Source organism: Alligator mississippiensis, chromosome 13, assembly GCF_030867095.1.
Source record: "Alligator mississippiensis isolate rAllMis1 chromosome 13, rAllMis1, whole genome shotgun sequence".
Lineage (NCBI taxonomy): Eukaryota > Metazoa > Chordata > Crocodylia > Alligatoridae > Alligator > Alligator mississippiensis.
In genome coordinates, this window is record NC_081836.1 from 1,419,725 (window position 1) to 1,438,376 (window position 18,652).

General features: G+C 58.1%; 1 protein-coding gene across 1 annotated transcript; it reads right to left on the bottom strand.

Moving 5' to 3' along the window:
* Positions 1–577: 577 nt before the first annotated feature.
* Positions 578–11,345, bottom strand: LOC102562605 (claudin-16). Its single transcript, XM_059716715.1, has 5 exons — positions 11,235–11,345; positions 10,334–10,436; positions 9,313–9,477; positions 8,631–8,822; positions 578–1,018 (listed from the first exon to the last, which is right to left on the bottom strand). The coding sequence occupies exons 1-5, from the start codon at positions 11,343–11,345 to the stop codon at positions 927–929; spliced, it is 663 nt and encodes a 220-aa protein (XP_059572698.1). The 3' UTR covers positions 578–926.
* Positions 11,346–18,652: the final 7,307 nt, after the last annotated feature.

An 18,652-nucleotide genomic window follows, 5' to 3' on the forward strand; every position in this document is an offset into this window, starting at 1 on the left:
AGCAGGGGAGGAAAAGTCAGTTTTACTAACGTACAAATTCACCCAGGGAGCCACAGCACAGCCAGCTCAGACACCAGCTCCATCCTGGTGCAGCAGCAGCTCTGGGCTCTGGCGTCTTTTTATTAATTCACATTTCTGCAGTCTCACTTCTGCTGCAGTGCTTGGGCTGGATGGTCACCCGCCTCTCTTTTTTAAGCAAGTGATGTAAAAGGCAACCAAAAAAAATATTCATTGAGTGTATTAGGAGTACGAGCACACCAAGGAGTAGGTAGGTCCCTTAATGAATCCAGCAGTCAGTCTAATAATGTACGGTGCAGAGAAGGCTGAGGTATTGAATGCCTCCTTTACTGCAGTCATCACAAGCAAGGCGACCAGGGGGCAAACTCAGGCAGGAGCAGGTCTTTGGCCCTAGTTCCAAGTTTATTGCACCTCTCTCTGTTGTTTCCAGTGACTCCCCCTGGAGAGAGCGCAGAATGAGGGCAGCCCTTCCTGCAAAGAACATAAAGCAGCCTTTTCTCCTCATACCTCCACACTTGTGTGAAGTCAGAAACATAAAAGACGACACAACTGAGTCAACACTACACAGAACAGACCTTTATTTCGCTGAGCATCTCATCACATGATGCTAGTATCACTCTACACTACCCTAGAGACATGCAGAAGTAACCTATGCTATGCTCCCACCTCCTTAGTACAGCTTTCATCACTGTTTCAGGATAATTTATGTTCTTGAAGAGTGAGTGATAACTGTGCCTGGCCAGAGGACACCCTGCCGGGATGGAGCCTAACATGATGCCTTCCCTCTTCAATAAAAGCCAAGGGGAAGGAGTTGCTGCTGCTGCACAGCAGACTCTTCCTTTGGCTCTTTAATGCAGCATGGCTTGGGACTGACAGCAGGCAGCCTGGTAGATCGCACTGCTGCTGCATTACACACGGGAGTCCATTGCATACATCTTGCCCGTGGCAGTTCTCCCACAGTGGAAAACAGGCCTTTGAGGTCTCCTGGAGGATCCTTCGTCTGGGAGAGAGAAAAGATTTTAAATGATTTAACTGAAAGAAAGCAATATTGTATAGATGTAAAGTCAAGTCTCATTGTCATTTATAATAGGACCCTACAGGTGAGAGGCCCCGTGCCGACACATCACGACAAGCTGGATGACCACTGTTAGAAAGCTGACTTTCGATGCAGCTGTTGCTTTTAGCTAGGCTGTGGCAGCATGGCGGAGTTGGCTTGAAGCATCTCCGAGGCAGTAAGTTTCCTAAAGTGCCCACTCCTGACATAGTGCCTCTGAAAACCAGGCTGCCAAGACCCCCTCACTGGTTTTAACCTACTTGGTGCTGTGAGGCCTAGGCTGGAGCTGCCGGAGCATCCCTGGGGTGGGCACGGGGCAGGCACTCCCAGGCCTGCAGCAACCACCCGGGTGGGGAGTGAAGAGCTAAGCCCAGGCTGTGCTTGCATCAAGCCAGGCTGGCTCAGCACCCCGCGCTGGCCCTGGGGCCATCTGCATGGGGCAGAAGGGCTGGGGGGGCCGTGTGCCTAGGCAGTCTGTGGGATGTGGGGCATATGGGGCCCGCACCGCTCCCTGCTGCTGCACAGGGCTGAACCTCTGCTTTCCACCGCCCAGAGCCAGACCGGCCCTGCGGGCAGCACCACAGCCTCCAGCACAGCCTCAGTGCAGCCGGGGCAGGCCCAAGTGCCTGGGGCTCACCCTGACCCGTCCAGCTGTCAGCACTTGGTGCTGCGCTGGGACAGGGAGCACGGGATGGGCCAGGCGCAGACCACAACCACCGAGCTGGGCCCATGGCCACAAGGAGGTGCGAGCATGGACTAGGGCTCAGGTGGGGGCATTGCACAGCCTGGAGCCTTCAATCAGGGCTGCAGCGGGCTTCCCGCAGCCACGGCCAGGTCTGCAACAGGTGGAGGGCACTTAGTGCTGGAGCTGGCAGGGCAGGAGCAGCCCCACTGAGCCCAGCTTCTCCCAGGGCTTCACCCCAGGGGTGCAATTAGTGCTAAGGATGCCTGGCTAGAGCAGCTTTGATTGCAGGGAGCAAGCTCCTCCCAGAGCCTGGCGAGGGGCAGGTGCAGCCCGAGGCCGCTGTTGCCCCCAAGCCCGGATCTCACCCAGAGCTGGGGGGCCAGGGCACGGTGCTGCGAAGCACGGACTGGAGGTCTGGATTCCCTCGTGGCTGGAGGCCTCTGAGCCCCCCTTCTCTGCACCCCCTTGGCTGGGCTTGCATAGGAGCTGAGACCCTGCAGTGGCCCTTGACGAGCAGCCAGAGAAGACCGGTGCCTGCAGCCCAGGGGGACGTGCCGCACGGCTTCACGCTTTCCAGGCAGCTCCTGTGGCCGTAAACAAAGGCAGACCTCCCCTCCTGGCCTCCAGCCCGACCTCTCTGGACTCGAGCACGGGCGACTGGAATAAGTCGTCTCTGGCATGAAAATATGATGGCCCTTGGCCGTAGCGGCTGGGAAAGCACCTCTGGGGAAAACAAGAGTGAAAGCCAGAGCCAGAGGACCCTTTGCAGAGCCAAACCCCCGGGCCCTGTCTGACAGCACAGGGCCTTGACCACCAGGCCACGAGGCAGGCTGGGGCTGCGGCCTTCCCTTGTTGTGGGGCCAGTGCGTGTCTGCAGGGAAAGAGTCAAGGGGCCCAGAAGTGAGGGGCAGAGCTAGCCAGGCCCTGTGGTGCATGGTGCTGGGCTTCTCAGCATGGGTGTGGAGGTCCCAAGTTCTGGTCCTGGCCTCCCCTGTTTTGCAGGGAGGTGCCTTGCTCTTTCCATGGCGGGGCCTGGCCACTGCACTTCAAGGGGCCCGTAGCAGCAACAGCTCTCGACCTTCCCTGGTACTCCAGTGGTAAGGGTGCTACCCTAGGTGGCAAAGGTTGTGGGTTCAAGCCCCTGCCTGGCTGGAGCCCTCTGGCCCCTTGCTCCTCAGCGAGTCCCTTGTGTGTGCAAGGAGGCTGTGCTGGGTTGTGGGGAGGCCAGGGGGGGAAGGCTGGGTGGGGGGGGACCTGGGCCAGTGATGTGACTCCCTGGGTGAGGGGCAGGGGTTTTTTTTTGCACTTTGAACATCTTGGGTTTTCCTTTTTGGGGGCCTGGGGCCCAAAATCAAGGCAAAAAAAAACCCGGCGAGCCACCGGGTGGTTCAGGACATTTTCCAACTGAGCTGCACATTCAAGTCCCCTCCGTCTTGCAACTGCGATCACCCCTGAGCTCCAGCTAGTAGGCAAGCGCCGGAGGGGGAAACGGTTGCGTAGTAGATGGCGACCAGGGGACTCAAGCCTTCGGGGACTTGAACCTGCAGCCCCTGCCACCGCTGACAGTGTCCCGAACCACCCTGCCAAAGGGCCAACCTGAGTGCAGGGCCTTCCCACGGGTCTCTTCACCCGCCTCGCTGCCTGCCCTGCAGGCAAACAAGCACACACATCAAAAGGGATATGCTGCTGGCATCAGGACTTAACCCCACAGCCCCAGGGCAGGGCAGTGCTCCGCCAGCCGCTCTCCTCCTGGCCTCTTGACCTGCAGCCTGCACCGTGCACTGGGCCCACAACAAGGGAGCCCCTGGCCGGCCAGCCAGCCAGCCAGCAACCCAGCCCCCCCCACCTTGCCCCGGGGCCTAGGGGCAGGACCCCCCAGGGCATGGTGTCTACAAGTCCTGTGTCGCCTGCTGTGGTGGGCTTCCCTGCACAGGTGGGCTCTCCTCTCCCCCTGCCTAAGCAACCCCTTCTTTTCTGCTGCTCTGTGGAAGGGGGCAGCTCCTGCTGCTAAAACCTGCAGCAACAACCAGTGCAACCGATGTGCACCCTGACCCCCCCCCCCCCCCCCCCGGGCTCCTGCGCCCGGCTCGGGGCAACCAGAGGGGCTAGCACGGCCCGTGGAGACCCTGCACGCACCAGCTCTGCTGTGTCATGGGGTAGACATTTGTGCAACCCCTCCACATAGTCACAGCATCATCCACGGCCGCGGGGCTGGAAGGTCCTGTAGCCAGAGCCCAGCCCAGCCCAGCCCAGCTCAGGGGTTGCCTTCTCCCGACTCCAAACCCTCCTGCCTGGAGACTGCGCCGGCCCCGGGGTCATCTCCCCACGGAGGCGGCGAGAAGCGCTGCTCAGAGCCGGGCGCTTGGCAAAGGAGCCTCTCGCTCCTGTCCTGCCCCCCCACGGGCAGGAGGCCATCGCCGCCGCCCTGGCTTCCCCCGCGCTGCTCTGGGGAGACTGGAGCACCACCCCGCCCCGGCTCCGGCGGGCTCGCCCCGCACAGCCAGGCCCCGGGGCTGGGGGCGCCCCCGGCTCAGGCGCTGCCCGGCCCCGGGGCAGCAGGACGCGGCGGGGGGACGGCAGGAGGTCCCGGCCCCGCACTCCTCCCGCCCGCCCGCACCTGGCCCTGGCCCTGCCCCTGGCCGGGCGGAGCTCGCTCCCGCACTCGGCGCTGCTCCAGCCGGGCCTCATTAGCGCTAATTGCAGCCCGGGGCGGAGCTGGGCTCAGCGGGCTGCTCCTGCCCGCCGGCTCCGTGCTGCAGCCCCGGCCGGGCCGGGCCGGGCCGGGAAGCCGGGTGGGGGGGCGCGGGGCGGGGGATGCGGGCTGGGCGATGTCCGGGCACTGGGGCCGGAGAGGGGCTCGGCCCCGGGCAGCAGCGGGCGGTGCCGGAGCCGCCGTGCCGGGCAGGGAGCGCGGGGAGCCCCGCCTGTGCCCGGGGCTGCAGCCGCCCCGGAGCAGCGCGGGGGAAGCCAGGGCGGCGCCGATGGCCTCGTGCCGGGGGGGCAGGACAGGAGCGAGAGGCTCCTTTGCCAAGCGCCCGGCTCTGAGCAGCGCTTCCCACTGCCTCCGTGGGGAGATGACCCCGGGGCCGGCGCAGTCTCCAGGCAGGAGGGTTTGGAGTCGGGAGAAGGCAACCCCTGAGCTGGGCTGGGCTGGGCTGGGCTCTGGCTACAGGACCTTCCAGCCCCGCGGCCGTGGATGATGCTGTGACTATGTGGAGGGGTTGCACAAATGTCTACCCCACGACACAGCAGAGCTGGTGCGTGCAGGGTCTCCACTGGCCGTGCTAGCCCCTCTGGTTGCCCCGAGCCAGGCGCAGGAGCCCGGGGGGGGGGGGGGAGTGGTGCACATTGGGTGCACTGGTTGTTGCTGCAGGTTTTAGCAGCAGGAGCTGCCTCCTTCCACAGAGCAGCAGAAAAGAAGGGGCTGCTTAGGCAGGGGGAGAGGAGAGCCCACCTGTGCAGGGAAGCCCACCACAGCAGGCGACACAGGACGTGTAGACACCATGCCCTGGGGGGGGTCCTGCCCCTAGGCCCCGGGGCAAGGTGGGGGGGCTGGGTTGCTGGCCGGCCAGGGGCTCCCTTGTTGTGGGCCCAGTGCACGGTGCAGGCTGCAGGTCAAGGGGCCAGGAGGAGAGGGGCTGGCAGAGCACTGCCCTGCCCTGGGGCTGTGGGGTTAAGTCCTGATGCCAGCAGCATATCCCTTTTGATGTGTGTGCTTGTTTGCCTGCAGGGCAGGCAGCGAGGTGAGTGAAGAGACCCGTGGGAAGGCCCTGCAGTCAGGTTGGCCCTTTGGCAGGGTGGTTCGGGACACTGTCAGCGGTGGCAGGGGCTGCAGGTTCAAGTCCCCGAAGGCTTGAGTCCCCTGGTCACCATCTACTACGCAACCGTTTCCCCCTCCGGCGCTTGCCTACTAGCTGGAGCTCAGGGGTGATCGCAGTTGCAAGACGGAGGGGACTTGAATGTGCAGCTCAGTTGGAAAATGTCCTGAACCACCCGGTGGCTCGCCGGGTTTTTTTTTGCCTTGATTTTTGGGCCCCAGGCCCCCAAAAAGGAAAACCCAAGATGTTCAAAGTGCAAAAAAAAAACCCCTGCCCCTCACCCAGGGAGTCACTGGCCCAGGTCCCCCCCCACCCAGCCTTCCCCACAACCCAGCACAGCCTCCTTGTGCACACAAGGGACTCACTGAGGAGCAAGGGGCCAGAGGGCTCCAGCCAGGCAGGGGCTTGAACCCACAACCTTTGCCACCTAGGGTAGCACCCTTACCACTGGAGTACCAGGGAAGGTTGAAAACTCATGCTTTCATGGGCCCCATGAAGCGCAGCAGCCAGGCCCCGCCATGGAAAGAGCAAGGCGCCTCCCTGCAAAACAGGGGAGGCCAGGACCAGAACTTGAGACCTCAGCACCCATGCTGAGAAGCCCAGCACCACACACCACAGGGCCTGGCTAGCTCTGCCCCTCACTTCTGGGCCCCTTGACTCTTTCCCTGCAGACACGCACTGGCCCCACAACAAGGGAAGGCCGCAGCCCCAGCCTGCCTCGTGGCCTGGTGGTCAAGGCCCTGTGCTGTCAGACAGGGCCCGGGGGTTTGACTCTGCAAAGGGTCCTCTGGCTCTGGCTTTCACTCTTGTTTTCCCCAGAGGTGCTTTCCCAGCCGCTACGGCCAAGGGCCATCATATTTTCATGCCGGAGACGACTTGTTCCAGTCGCCCGTGCTCGAGTCCAGAGAGGTCGGGCTGGAGGCCAGGAGGGGAGGTCTGCCTTTGTTTACGGCCACAGGAGCTGCCTGGAAAGCGTGAAGCCGTGCGGCACGTCCCCCTGGGCTGCAGGCACCGGTCTTCTCTGGCTGCTCGTCAAGGGCCACTGCAGGGTCTCAGCTCCTGTGCAAGCCCAGCCAAGGGGGTGCAGAGAAGGGGGGCTCAGAGGCCTCCAGCCACGAGGGAATCTGGACCCCCAGTCCGTGCTTCGCAGCACCGTGCCCTGGCCCCCCAGCTCTGGGTCAGACCTGGGCTTGGGGGCAACAGCAGCCTTGGGCTGCACTCTGGGAGTTGAACAGCCATGTCCTGAGGAGTGCGGATATGTGAGGCCCCAGGGAAGACCGCCTACCCAAACACCCTCCTGAGGGCCTGGCTCAGACCAAGGTTGAGCTGCAGAGCTGCCTCTGGGACCCGAAAAGGCAAAGGGCCTTGAGCTGGGTGGCTGCTGGGCCAAGCCCGGACCAGCACCCCAGGGCTGCTGTCCTCGTGGAGGGGTCCCAACGCTGTGTGCAGGAGGCTGCTCACTGCCCCAACAAGTTTCTGATGTCCAAAGGCACACAGGAGATGCTCAAGGGGTAGGCCAGTGGTCCCCACTGTGGCACGCCTTCCTCTGTCCAGTGCTGGGAGGCAGAGCTTTACTCTGGCTGTGGGGGGATCGTTAAGCTGCCAGGGACTGCTGTTTTCTGCCCAGGGACTGAAGAGAAACTTTTTTGCCCTCCTGGCAGGTCCCCTGCCCTGTGCTGGGTCACAACACAGACGTGGCTATGGGCTGCATGACCTGCAGCATGATCTCATCCATCCCCTATTCCAGGGGCAGGCAAAATACGGCCTGTGGGCTGAATCCAGCCCACCAGGCCTTTGTATCTGGCCCATGGGGCTCCTTAAAATTTTTAAAAAAATTATATTTATCTGTTCCTGTCTGCCTGTTAAAGATGACAGGAGCTAGGAGCAGTAGGACCCAGGGGAAGCCAGATAGAGTCATCAGGAAGGCCCCCGCACCCCCCACCCATGGGTCTCTGCCTGCCACAGCTTTCATTGCTTCCCTGCACACGGCTGCTGCAGCACCATGTGTCCCCTGGCTGCATTGCTGGACCGCCAGAGCACGGGGACCACGCGGGTACCCCGGGGCTAGGAATGGGAGGGTGTGTGTGTGTGTTTGTAAGGTGAGTCCATACATGTGCATACACGAGACCATACACATGCACCCGCATCCACCTCACACTACTGTGTGTGTGTATACACAGACCCCCACACGCCCTCACACAGCCCAGCCACCCTCCCCCACACAACCCCCTATAAACCCCGTACCCACCTACACCAACATATCCACACACCCACGTGCTCTCTCACCCACACCCCAACACCTATCCACCCCTGCACAACCCCCCGCACCCTCCATACCCACAGCCCCCACAAACCTATACCCACCCCCACGACCCCCACAATATACAAGAATAAGACTTCATTTTATGCTATTGTGCAATGACCTCTATGTACACTCCAGATACACATGTAAATCAGGACAAAATATTTTTTGAAATCAAAATAATGAATGTTGTAGATGTTTGATTTTTGGTATTTGTCTGGTTCTGAGATGCCAAAAGCCCTTACTGAAGGAGTACTTCTGGAGGCAACGGGAGGGACTTCTGGTAGCAAATATTGGGGGTTAGGGGGCAGGACTTCAAGTCCCAAGATGACAACCAGGGGGTGGGCAGCTGTCAAGGGGCCGGACTATCCATGCAGCCCTCAACAGTGTGCCAAAACTTGTAAATGGCCCTCCAACCAAAATAATTGCCCGCCCCTGTTCTAGACTCATAGAAATGAAGGTCGAAGGGACTCAGGAGGTGACTTCTAGTCAAAGCCGGACCAGCCCCAACTACATCGTCCCAGCCAACGCTCTTAGATCAGGTTAGCTGGCACGTCAGCTAAGTCTACTTTAAACACAACCACTTTTCCCACATAGCTGCCTTCAAGTGCTATCTGGCCTGATTGATAGGCTTGTTACAGTTTGCTCCTAAAATCTGGGCAAAATGCTTAAACTCTTGGTCAACCGATTCCCAAAGTGCTTGAGCAGCTTGTAACTGCCCTTTGCTGAGAGCGGAGTTGAAGGCCTACTCACCTGTGAACGTGTTCAGGCAGCAGGTGAGAACGACGGAGGCCACGAGGCAGCCCATCGCCCCGGCCATGCCCAGCCAGCACGACCAGCCGAAGTCGTAGTGCACCCCCAGGAACACGTTGCGCGATACCAGGGTGGCTCTTTCCATGTAGACGTCCACCGCGTACCACACCGAGCCCACCAGGCCGAGGATGCCTAGCAAAGGAACAAAGTTGTGAGTCTGGAGAGGACGAGTGGGGCCGTCTGTGGGTGCTGGGAGCTGTGCAGGCGGGGTCGGGGACAGAGGGACCGCTCAACCCCTTGGGAAGGGGCAGAGAAGCTGTGGCGGGGTGGCCTTTGCCCCAGTAAATGCTCTACTGCAAAGACTCTGCTGTGCTGCTCAGGGCTGGGGGCTGCACCGGGAGGTAAAGTCCCTCTCAGGAGCAGAGCTGGAGGCTCCCTCTGAGAGCCAGGGCCAGGGAGCCAGGCACGGGGGCTGCAAGGCTAGGATGCTCAGACGGGGAAGGGGCCTGGGCTCTTCCCCCACTGCTCCAGGAGCCATACCCGGGGATACCCTCAGAGCCCAGGCACAGCCTAGCAAGCACCCCCCGGTACCCCCAGGTTGTGTCTACCCAGCACGGGCAGCCCTGCCTCTGGGGAGCTTCGTTACAGAGGAGGCCGAGGCCCAGGGCTTCCAGATGCTTACTTCCAGTCCCGAGAACGAGACCAGCCATGTAGCACAGCTTCAGTTTGACGTGGGGCTCCTCCTTCAGAAACGTCACGCAGTCGAGACCGAACAGCAGCGTTAGCAGAGCAAAGCCGGCCAACAGGTCGGCCGAGATCAGCAGGGCCCGCGTCACCACGATTTTCACTAGGAAGGAAGAGCAGAGCAAGAGCTGGACAGTCAGTTGACGAGGCAGCACAGATGCGACGCCAGCCACTCCCGAGAGGTGTGTTATTGGGGAGGGGGCAATGTCTGTGTGCTATGGTGGAGACCACTGCCTCGCCCGCGGACCAGCACTGCATCGTTTCTCCATTCTCCCCAGTCGTCAGGAAGCGCTGGTCGCTGCTCGTTATCAAGCACACGTTGTGAGCTCTTTGGGGACTTTGTAGTACAGCACCTGGTGCAGCGAGGTCTGGGCCCGTGGCCGCGGCCCCTGGTCTCTAGAGCACCAGCAACGGTAAAACTCATCGTCACAATGCCCACATCACAGCGTGCAGCACCCTGCCAGGATAGGATGCAACCAGCAGAGCGTTACGGGATTTGCTACGTTATCCCTTCCCATCCTATTTACAAGCCTGTGGGCCACCCCTGCCAGGGAGGTACGGGGCATGTATTGGGTGGGATGCACGGCAGCACACGTGACGCAGCTGATACAGGACTGGCTTGTCCTCTAGAGCGTGTGGACATGTGCAGCCACGGGTCTGCTCTGCTGTCGGTGTGCTAACCAATACGTTTAAACCACCTAGACCAGGCGGTTCAGTGCAGACTTCTCCCTTGTAAAAGATTCAGCGACACACTGAAATTGTTTCGTACGCATTCAATGAAATGTTCAAAGGGGTTTTTTAAATGTTAATTGTTACAATGGGGATAAGCAAATAGTATAACTGGATGTGAAACCCCCACTGCCAATGAACTGTTCAGTGTCGCCATAAGGGTTTTCTAACAAGACCCTCTCCCTGTTGGGCCGACGCGCCCTCCCTTCCCAGGACGAGGCAGGACTCACGCGGGTGATCTGCTAAAATGGAATCATACTGGTCGCAGGTCTTGATGCCGTCCTGCATGTTGGTGACACATTCCCTCCACAGCCCCCGGCATTTGTGACTGACCTCAAAGAGGAAGAAAGACATTAGAGACATACATGAAAATGCGTCTTCACCTGGGATATCACTGCCCTGGAGAGCAGGACTCGCTCGTCACCTGAGACAGAAGACTCGGGCTCCCCAACCCAACACAGCTCGATCCTGGAGCTCTGCAGCTCCTCAGCACACACAATTACCCCTCAGGGCCAGGTTGGGCATCATCCAGACCCATTTCTTGTGAGCTTTTGAATCTGGCAGCCAAGAAAGGGGACCAGGAGTACCGGAGCAAGCCAGAGGGTGCGTGGCACATTGGGTTTCTGCTGCCCTGGAAGGGAGCAGGCCCTGGGCTCCCAGCGAGGCAGGAACTTCCCTGCTACAGTGCCCTCCACCCATGCAGTGCTATGGAGCACAAGGCCAAGGGCTCAGCTTCAGGAGGAGCACAGGGAGTAGTCTGGCAAATGCCCAGCTCTGTCTTCCGGTGGTCGGAGCCCCGTGTGAAGCAACCAGAGGGGTGCAGGTACAAACTCCTTTGCGGTGAGAGGGTCTCTGGCCTCCTGGAGAAGTGCCTGAGCCACTTAGCTGTTGCAGCTAAAGTCTGGGGACGGTTGGCAGCTGCAAGCCTGGAATCAGCGCTTTAACGCTCTTGCCCCCATTGTCGTCACATAGCGAAATAGTCTGCAAGTTCTGAACATGGGAAGTACTGTCTCTGGTTCCAGTCATCTCACAATAAGCCTAGTAATCTCACGCCACAAAGGAAGCATCCACCCTGGGCAGCTGCAAGCATCTGCCCTGCTCACATATTTGAAGACTGCTTGCTCTGCTCACCTCCAAGCTGTCATCAGTATTAACCATCCAGCAATCAGTCCAGGTGGCTGTGACCAGGAAGAGGGCAGACAGGAGAGCTAGGCCAAAAGCGGTCAGCTGGAGCACCGCCATCCTCGGGAAGCCTGCCGGACACCAAGCAGTGCGCCACTGACCCACCAGCCCCAAAACAAGAGACGTCCCCAGCCCAACCTGGGGTTAGTCCACACCCCAGTTCCCCCAGAGCAGACTCCACCGTGCTCCCTGCTTGGAAGGGACCCGGCTGGAGGCAGTCTGGCCTCATTTTCAGGCTGCTGGGGGAGGACAAGAGCCAAACCACAGGCCAGGGGAGGGGGCAGGAATCAGAGCTCACGTTACCAGAGCCAGGGTCCAAGTCAAAAGCGGAGCCAACATGCAGCAGTCAGACCCCAAATTCCCAGAGACAAGGGGAAATGCAAAGAGCGGAGTCCAGGACCTGAGCGAGCAGAGACGTGCACAGAGGCTTGACAAGGCAGAGCTTCCGCCGGAGCTGCTGGCTGAGCTCTAGGCTGGAGCTACGTGGAGGAGGCCCAGGCCGCGGCCCGCTGGGGTCATGGGCCAGGTGAGGGCTGGCGGTCAGTGCCCTGGGCAGGTGTGGCCCACAAGGCACTGAACCCAGCGCTCTCTGGGAGGTTTTCTGGCTCACTTTAGCATCAGCAGTGAACTCCAAAGGTGGAGGGTGGTAGCCCGAGTTCATGAAGCCAATGCAAAAGCTTCCACCGCTTTCAGCGGCACCAGCCTTTCACCTGCCTCCGCTGAGAGACGTCCGAGACCGCAGCCCGCGGGGGCTAGCGCGGCCGCAAGCCCAACTGCTCCAGCACTCTTTTCCACCGAGTTGTGGGGGGACTTACCTGTCCTTTTGGGAACGTGGGGGGAATTGTGGGAAGATACCGGAGGCCTATCAGCACTTGGGTTGAAGTGAACGCCCCAGCTGTTTGGGCTGAAAGACCACAAATGTGGGTGAGGGGGTTTTGCCTGTGGCTAGGAGGGAGGATAAGGGGTCACGTCTGGGCATGAGACCAAGTCAGCTTGGAAGTGAAGTGAGACCATCAGGGAGCTTGACTTTTGACCTCAAGTGTGGAGTCGCGGCCAGCTCGCCCATAACACACGCGATTTAAAACTGCCAGCCTGTAACTCAGAAACGCCCTTCTGCGAGCTTTCTTTAGCAGCCTGACGGCTGCGGGCACCCCGCCGCCAGCTCTTCCGCTTTTTGGATGAGTCTCATGCCGTCCGGTGTAAAGGCCCAGCTCCTGCATCCACATGATCTGGCGAAAACCATTTCAGCTTCCACTTCCTTCAAGACGCTCAGTTTGTGTCCCACGTGAGCGCAAGGAGAAGCCTGCCAGCGGGACCCGGGGGTGCTCGCCAGGCTCAGGAACCACAGAGCAAAGCAAGGAAGCCCAGCCGCGTTGCTTTGTGACTTCAGGCCGGTCTCGGGAGTTTTGCAGCCCACGTGAAGCTGACGGTGCCTTTTGTTCCTTGCTTCGTGGCAAGCAGATGAGACGGTCACGCTGTCTCGTGGTCGCAGCCCCCAGCGCCTCTCCAGCCCCTGTCCACCCCTTTCTGGAACTGATTGCTGTCGGCTCAACGCCGAGAATAAAAAGCAACGATGCTCTCAAATCACTGAAGGCCCAAATCAGCAATGCTTAACCCATCCTGGGCCCTGACCAGCACTGGCATTCATTTCGAGGGAACGACGTCACTGAGAGCATCTGTCAGGAGCGGGTCGGTCCGGCGCCAGGCCAGGGGCAAGGAGGGGGCAGCTTCCAGGGGCCCCTGACAGCCCTGCTCGGTCTGCTGCCGCCACGTCCAGCGCGAGGAGCTACTCCGCGTCGCGGGGCGAGTCTTGTTCTCACCGAGCACGAGGGAACTCTCCCGCATGACAGATAACTCAGATGTCCTGCCACCCCACGTCAGCCGGCAACGGCGTGTCGCCAGGCACCAGAGGGGGATCACGGGAGCAGATCTGGGCCACTGAAGAGGGGGTGACTGTGCCACCGCCCCCCCCCCGGAGCTGCCCCTGCCTGTGCAGCATTTTCTGGCCACTTTCCCATCTCAAACACCGACCTGCAGGAGCTTGCTCCTTGCTCAGACGTCCGTCCCGGCTCCCAGCGCTCTAGCCTGTTCTCAGCCATGTCGTGACTGTTTGCAGGGAACCGAAGGAAATCTGTTCAGCCATTTGAGTTACAAGGACACAGGGGCAAATCCTTCTTTTACGGACAGGTTTGCTCTTTGTTTGCGCTCGGATAACTCAAAAAACAAGCTAGTTTCAACACTTGAGACCCGGCGTGGCCCAGCCCCTGGGGCGAGTTGCCAGCTGTGCTGGGTTTGAAAACATCTTGCTATGAAATAATTAGGGTTGAGTTATTAATGATCGTGTAGCGGGACCGGGCAGTGGCAGCCGAAGCTCGCACGCCGGAAGGACAAGTCCAGGGATGGTGCCGAAGATGAGACTCGGGCGAGCTGTGGCTCGTGACTTAAATCCACGTTGTCTCATCAGAAGCAGCACGTGGGACTTGTGCGCCCGTGGCGACGCGCGTCCATCTGCCCATCTGCTGTAGCGAGCCGTCTTAGGCAGGTTGTCTCAAGTCCCCCTCCCCATGGTAATGAAGGACCACGCGGTCCTGTGAGCAGGATGTGGGGACACCGCTTGCCCTTCTCTCCCGTTGATCTCCGCAGAGCCAGCCAGGCTCCAGCACCGCCGTGGAGGGAGGGTCAGCAGCGTCGGGCAGCAAGAAGGGGGTGCAGGGGGCCTGCCAGCTGCCCAGGAAGACGCAGGCGCTGCACATCCCTCTCCCAGACTGCTCTCAATCGCTGCGCTTGGCTCTCAGCCGATCCTTCTCCTCCTGGGCCGGGGCGCCTCTTCAGTCTCCCGAAAACCAGCGACCAACTCCAGGGGCCGGTCCTATTTCCTACCAGGCTTGAGGCTTCCCCTCCTGGAGGGCAAGCGGTTTCTCTGCTGCCAGCAGGGCCCCCCAGTGCACGATATTATTATACTATTGCCAACTAATAATACTTTTATGTAGGGCTGGCAAGCTCCTCAACTGACCACTTGAATACTGTCAACTGGCCAGTCGATTGACTGCAAAGTTTTTTGTGACCAGTGAAAGATTATAGGAATGTTTTAAAAAGCTACATTTTTTCTGTAGTTTTCTTGGCAGAAATATTTTTAGTGTTGTTTGACACATTTCTTAATGGAAAATTTGTGCTTTTTCTATGTATTAGCTGGACCAATTTTTTTACAGTTTTTGACCAATATTTGATCAGTCAATGGACCAATATTTATTTGACTGGTCAGATACCTGGCCCCAGTTTTATGTATACACGGGTGTGTGCATGCATGCACGCACACACACTGAACACACTTATTTTTACATGTCTTAAAATAAACCCAGGGGAGAACAGCTATTGTTCAGACCACCTATTTCACATGTGCCCGGCTGTACCCCGGTGTAGTCATAACCTCTAAACCCTCGGTGCCACGGCTCAGCAGAAAGGACTGCGGGTCTCCTCCTGATGCACCAGCCAAGCAGGGGGATGGATTAATAAACCTGCCAGGATTAGGCTGCAGGGGGATTAATAAACCTGCATCGCAGGATTAGGCTGAGTGGTGCAGTGCGTACGGGCCAGACCGGCGTGGCCAGGCTCTGACTCAGGGGCCGGCACACGCTCAGCTTGAGAACCAGTCTCGGCTCCCACGAAGCAGCAACTGATCCAGCAACCTCGTCCTTGCCCCTCAACGCTTCGCTCTGGCCCCCGGCGAAGCACAGGAGCAGCACTCAGCTCCACCGTCCAGAGCGAGCGACTGCTGTCTCAGCGGGGCCCTGCCCGCGAGCGCTCTGGAGACGCGAGAGGAGCCGTTCGCTCTAGTCTCTGCTAACTAAGACACAAAAAACACCTGTGGAAGTTGCCAGCAGACTAACGGGGCAGCTCGAGCCTGCGAGGCTTTGGGATGAAATATTCTCCTGGTCTCTTAAATTCACACTGGCAACGTGGTCCACCAGCGAGACCTGCATTCCTGCGAACAGCCACGTCCTAGCACCTATTGCAGCTATATATTGGAGTGCACGGTGTAGTATATACCAATTTATCATAGCCAGAATCACAATGCAAGCTAATCTTGGTAATTCAACAGCCTCCCTTACGATTCAGCTGGCTTGCTCTGTGCTGGACTATGAAACTGGGATGTTACTCAACCCAGTATTAACTCCTAGCAATACAGCTCCTTGCTGACTTTGTCTGTGCAGCTACTGCACATTTTATTGCAGCTCCATCAGCATCATTTAAAGCCTCAGATTAATGGCAAGATTGCTTTAGAGAACAGACAAAGCAAAGGGCAGGAAACTGGATGGAAAGTTAACCCAGACTCAGATTTATTTAACTCCCAAGCCTCTCCAGCTGACAGTAATGTGCCCTGCTAGCAATCAAGATGGATTTAGGAAGGTTATTACCTTTACTTTGTGCAAGTCTGATTCATAGCTGCTGTTCCCTGGAGGGGAGATGGTCAAACCTCTCAGACGCCACAGCCCAGGGTAAGAGAGCGTTTCAGAAAGTTATTAAATTGCCAAGAAGGTAAAATCAGATCGATCCAAAACAACCAACTGGGGGCCTGCAATCACCTGACCACAGTCTGGAGAAAGCAGTGCTCAAAGCCAACACTCGGGTTGGACTATTTTGAGTTTTTCCAGGGCATGTCAGATGTACTTTGCATTTTCAGATGTGATGTGTGCCCCTGTAATTAAGTGGTAACAGGTTGAAAATCGAGGGCTGGGCATCTGAAGGGGCCTGGCTGGCGGCTGTGGGCACACGCAGCGCTTGCTGGGTAGGGTAGGTCTTGCCCTACGTTCACCCAGTCTGCAGTTCCCTTTTCTTGTGCACGTCTACATAGTGCTTTTTACCTATGTAAGTGCCCCAAATGCCACCTCCAGCAGCAGTGATTCTGTTTCCCTGGCAGCGTGGGCACGTGTGTCTGTGTATGTAGACTGAGCATGTGCAGCAGGGTATACACTGGCCACGTGGGCACACAGCCACATACGCATGCTGCTGGTTGCCAGCGTCTAAGGCACAAAAAAGTAGGTGGCTAGGAAGTGGCAGAGGCCGGCAGCTCTGGGTAAGTCCTGCCTGTGGCTCGGTGGCTAGAGTACCATCCCGGGCAGGTCCACACTCCCGTGGGAAGCAATTGAAAAAGCACTTCGATTCCAACTGCAAAAGATGCTGGAAGCCGAGGGAAAGCAAAGCGACGTGGTCACGTGGAAGGACCAGGGCCTCGGCAAGTGACCTGCCTGCACGGTCATCCTCTAAACACAGCTAGTCATGGACATCGTGCAGCTTCCACCTGCCTTTCTGGGCTTTGCCGGTTGCCACGTGGGGCTGGGAAGGAGTTCCCCCTTTATCCAGAAGCCACAGTGCTGCCGTCCAGCCTCTTTGATGTGTTCCCGGACTCTGCTGCCTCTGAGATGGGACTGGCAGATAGCTTGTTTGCTAAGCAAAGGCTTGAAATAGCTCTCTGTTTTGAGTTTTGATCTTGTTGGGATGGCCCTTAGCCAGTGGATGCCTTGTCTGGGGGCCCCTTTAGCAGAGCTGCATGGAGCACATTGTGATGAGGACAGAGAGGCCCTTTCTCACGGCTTCCCTGCAATACCAGCGCATATCCAGGAGCCCGAGTTCCCAGGGCCATGGGAGAAAGGATCAGTGTTGTGCGCCCTTGGCCGCGATAAGTTTTCTTCCGATAAAGGGTGACTTTTATCGTTTTAAAAACTTGGATAGTTTCTCTTCTGTTTGGTTGCTGTTTTGCAGACATCTGCTGCTTTGTGATACAGACAGTAGCTTTGCCTCGCCTACAGGAAGAGTCAAGTACCTATGCCATTCCCAAGCCCTGGGGTCTGGGAACTGAGGCCTCGTGTCACAAGGGCCGGCGGCTGGTTCTTCTTCCTCCATCCCTGAAGTACGTCAGCGTGGGGCGGCAGCGGAGGTCACGCGGAGAGGTAGGCCTGGGACCCACGTCTGCCCCATGCTGAACACAAGGCTCAGGACAGTGTCAGGGTCTCAGGCCCCTGAGTGGGTGCTGGGCTGTCTTCACAATCTGATCCCCAATATTGCAAAGGGAGCTGGACATCTGAAAACCCTGGCCCTGAGTGGAGCAATCTGAAGGCCACGACTGCTGCTCTGCGGTGTTGCTCGACGTCTCTGGCTAGCGCGGTACACGGGCATCTCAAACTTACTTTGCAGATGGAACTACAAAGAGATCCCTGGAGGGCAGAGACGCAGCAATACCTCCCGGCTGCAGCTGTGGACTGCAGATGACTCTTCAGTAATGCAGCGAGCAAGATGACACCACTAAAGCCAAGCAATCCCACCTCCTCGTGCAACAGCTGGTTATGTTGCTCGCTCGGGCTGTGCGTGCTGGCTTTCTGCACCTACAGAGCACCTTCACACAAAAGTCACTTTAGGTTATTTTGTGCCCAATTAGAATATTGCACCCAATTAGGCACAGTCCAAACACTGAATTGACTGCAGAGAGATTAAAGCTTTTTTTTGCACAGCATCTTAAATGACCCTGTGCAGCCAGACTTGGATAATTAATGTTCTGGTTAGTCACTAGGCTGAAAAATGGAAGAAAATAAGGAATGAGCATTCTGGCTCTGGAAGGCCAACTGAGGGAGTCAGCAAGAGAACAAGTCCTAGGAAAAGAAACTTCGGCCCGAGTTGCTGTCCTCTGCAGAGTCAGTGAGCAGAGGCAAGCATTAAAAGCAGCAAAGACCTAGGAGACAGAAACCTAGCCAAGCTCTCTGAGAGCTCACAGCACAGCTCTCCATCCTCAGGATCTTTTCCGAATGGAAACAACCCGCAGCTCCATGTCTGGGTTAATAGGTCGAGTCAGAAAGGAGTGACGAGGGCAAAGTGAGATTGGTGATCTCACTAGAGGCCACCATTCCTGTCCGTATGTCACAGTGCTTTGCAAAGGTGTCCGTGCAAACCCAGGTCTTCGTTCTTCTGGGGGGCGGTGGGGTTGTGTGTGAGAATTGACTCAGCTGAGGCGGGGAGGGACCTGGTTTCCGGAGTGAGCTCCATCAGTGCAGCTATGCAAGCTCCCTGGTCCTCAGTCACCCATCTGTAAAATGGGGGAGCCATACCCAAGCCCCTTCTCAGCAGTTAGGACTACGAAGCAATAACATCAATACATTGGAGAAGTGAGACTTGAACTCGAAGCCTCCTGACTGTCAGCTTTAGGCCAGAAGGGAAGGGACTCTAAAAAAGGACTTAGGTGTTTCCATGTGGCCTAAGTCTCAGTTTACAAGACTTCATCCAAGACTGCAGTCCTGAAAACCCCTGCTCAGCTGCTGTCTGATCCTGGCAGGATTGAAACTTCGCTGGCCCTTCGCTTTGGAGCTCAGAAATTTCCT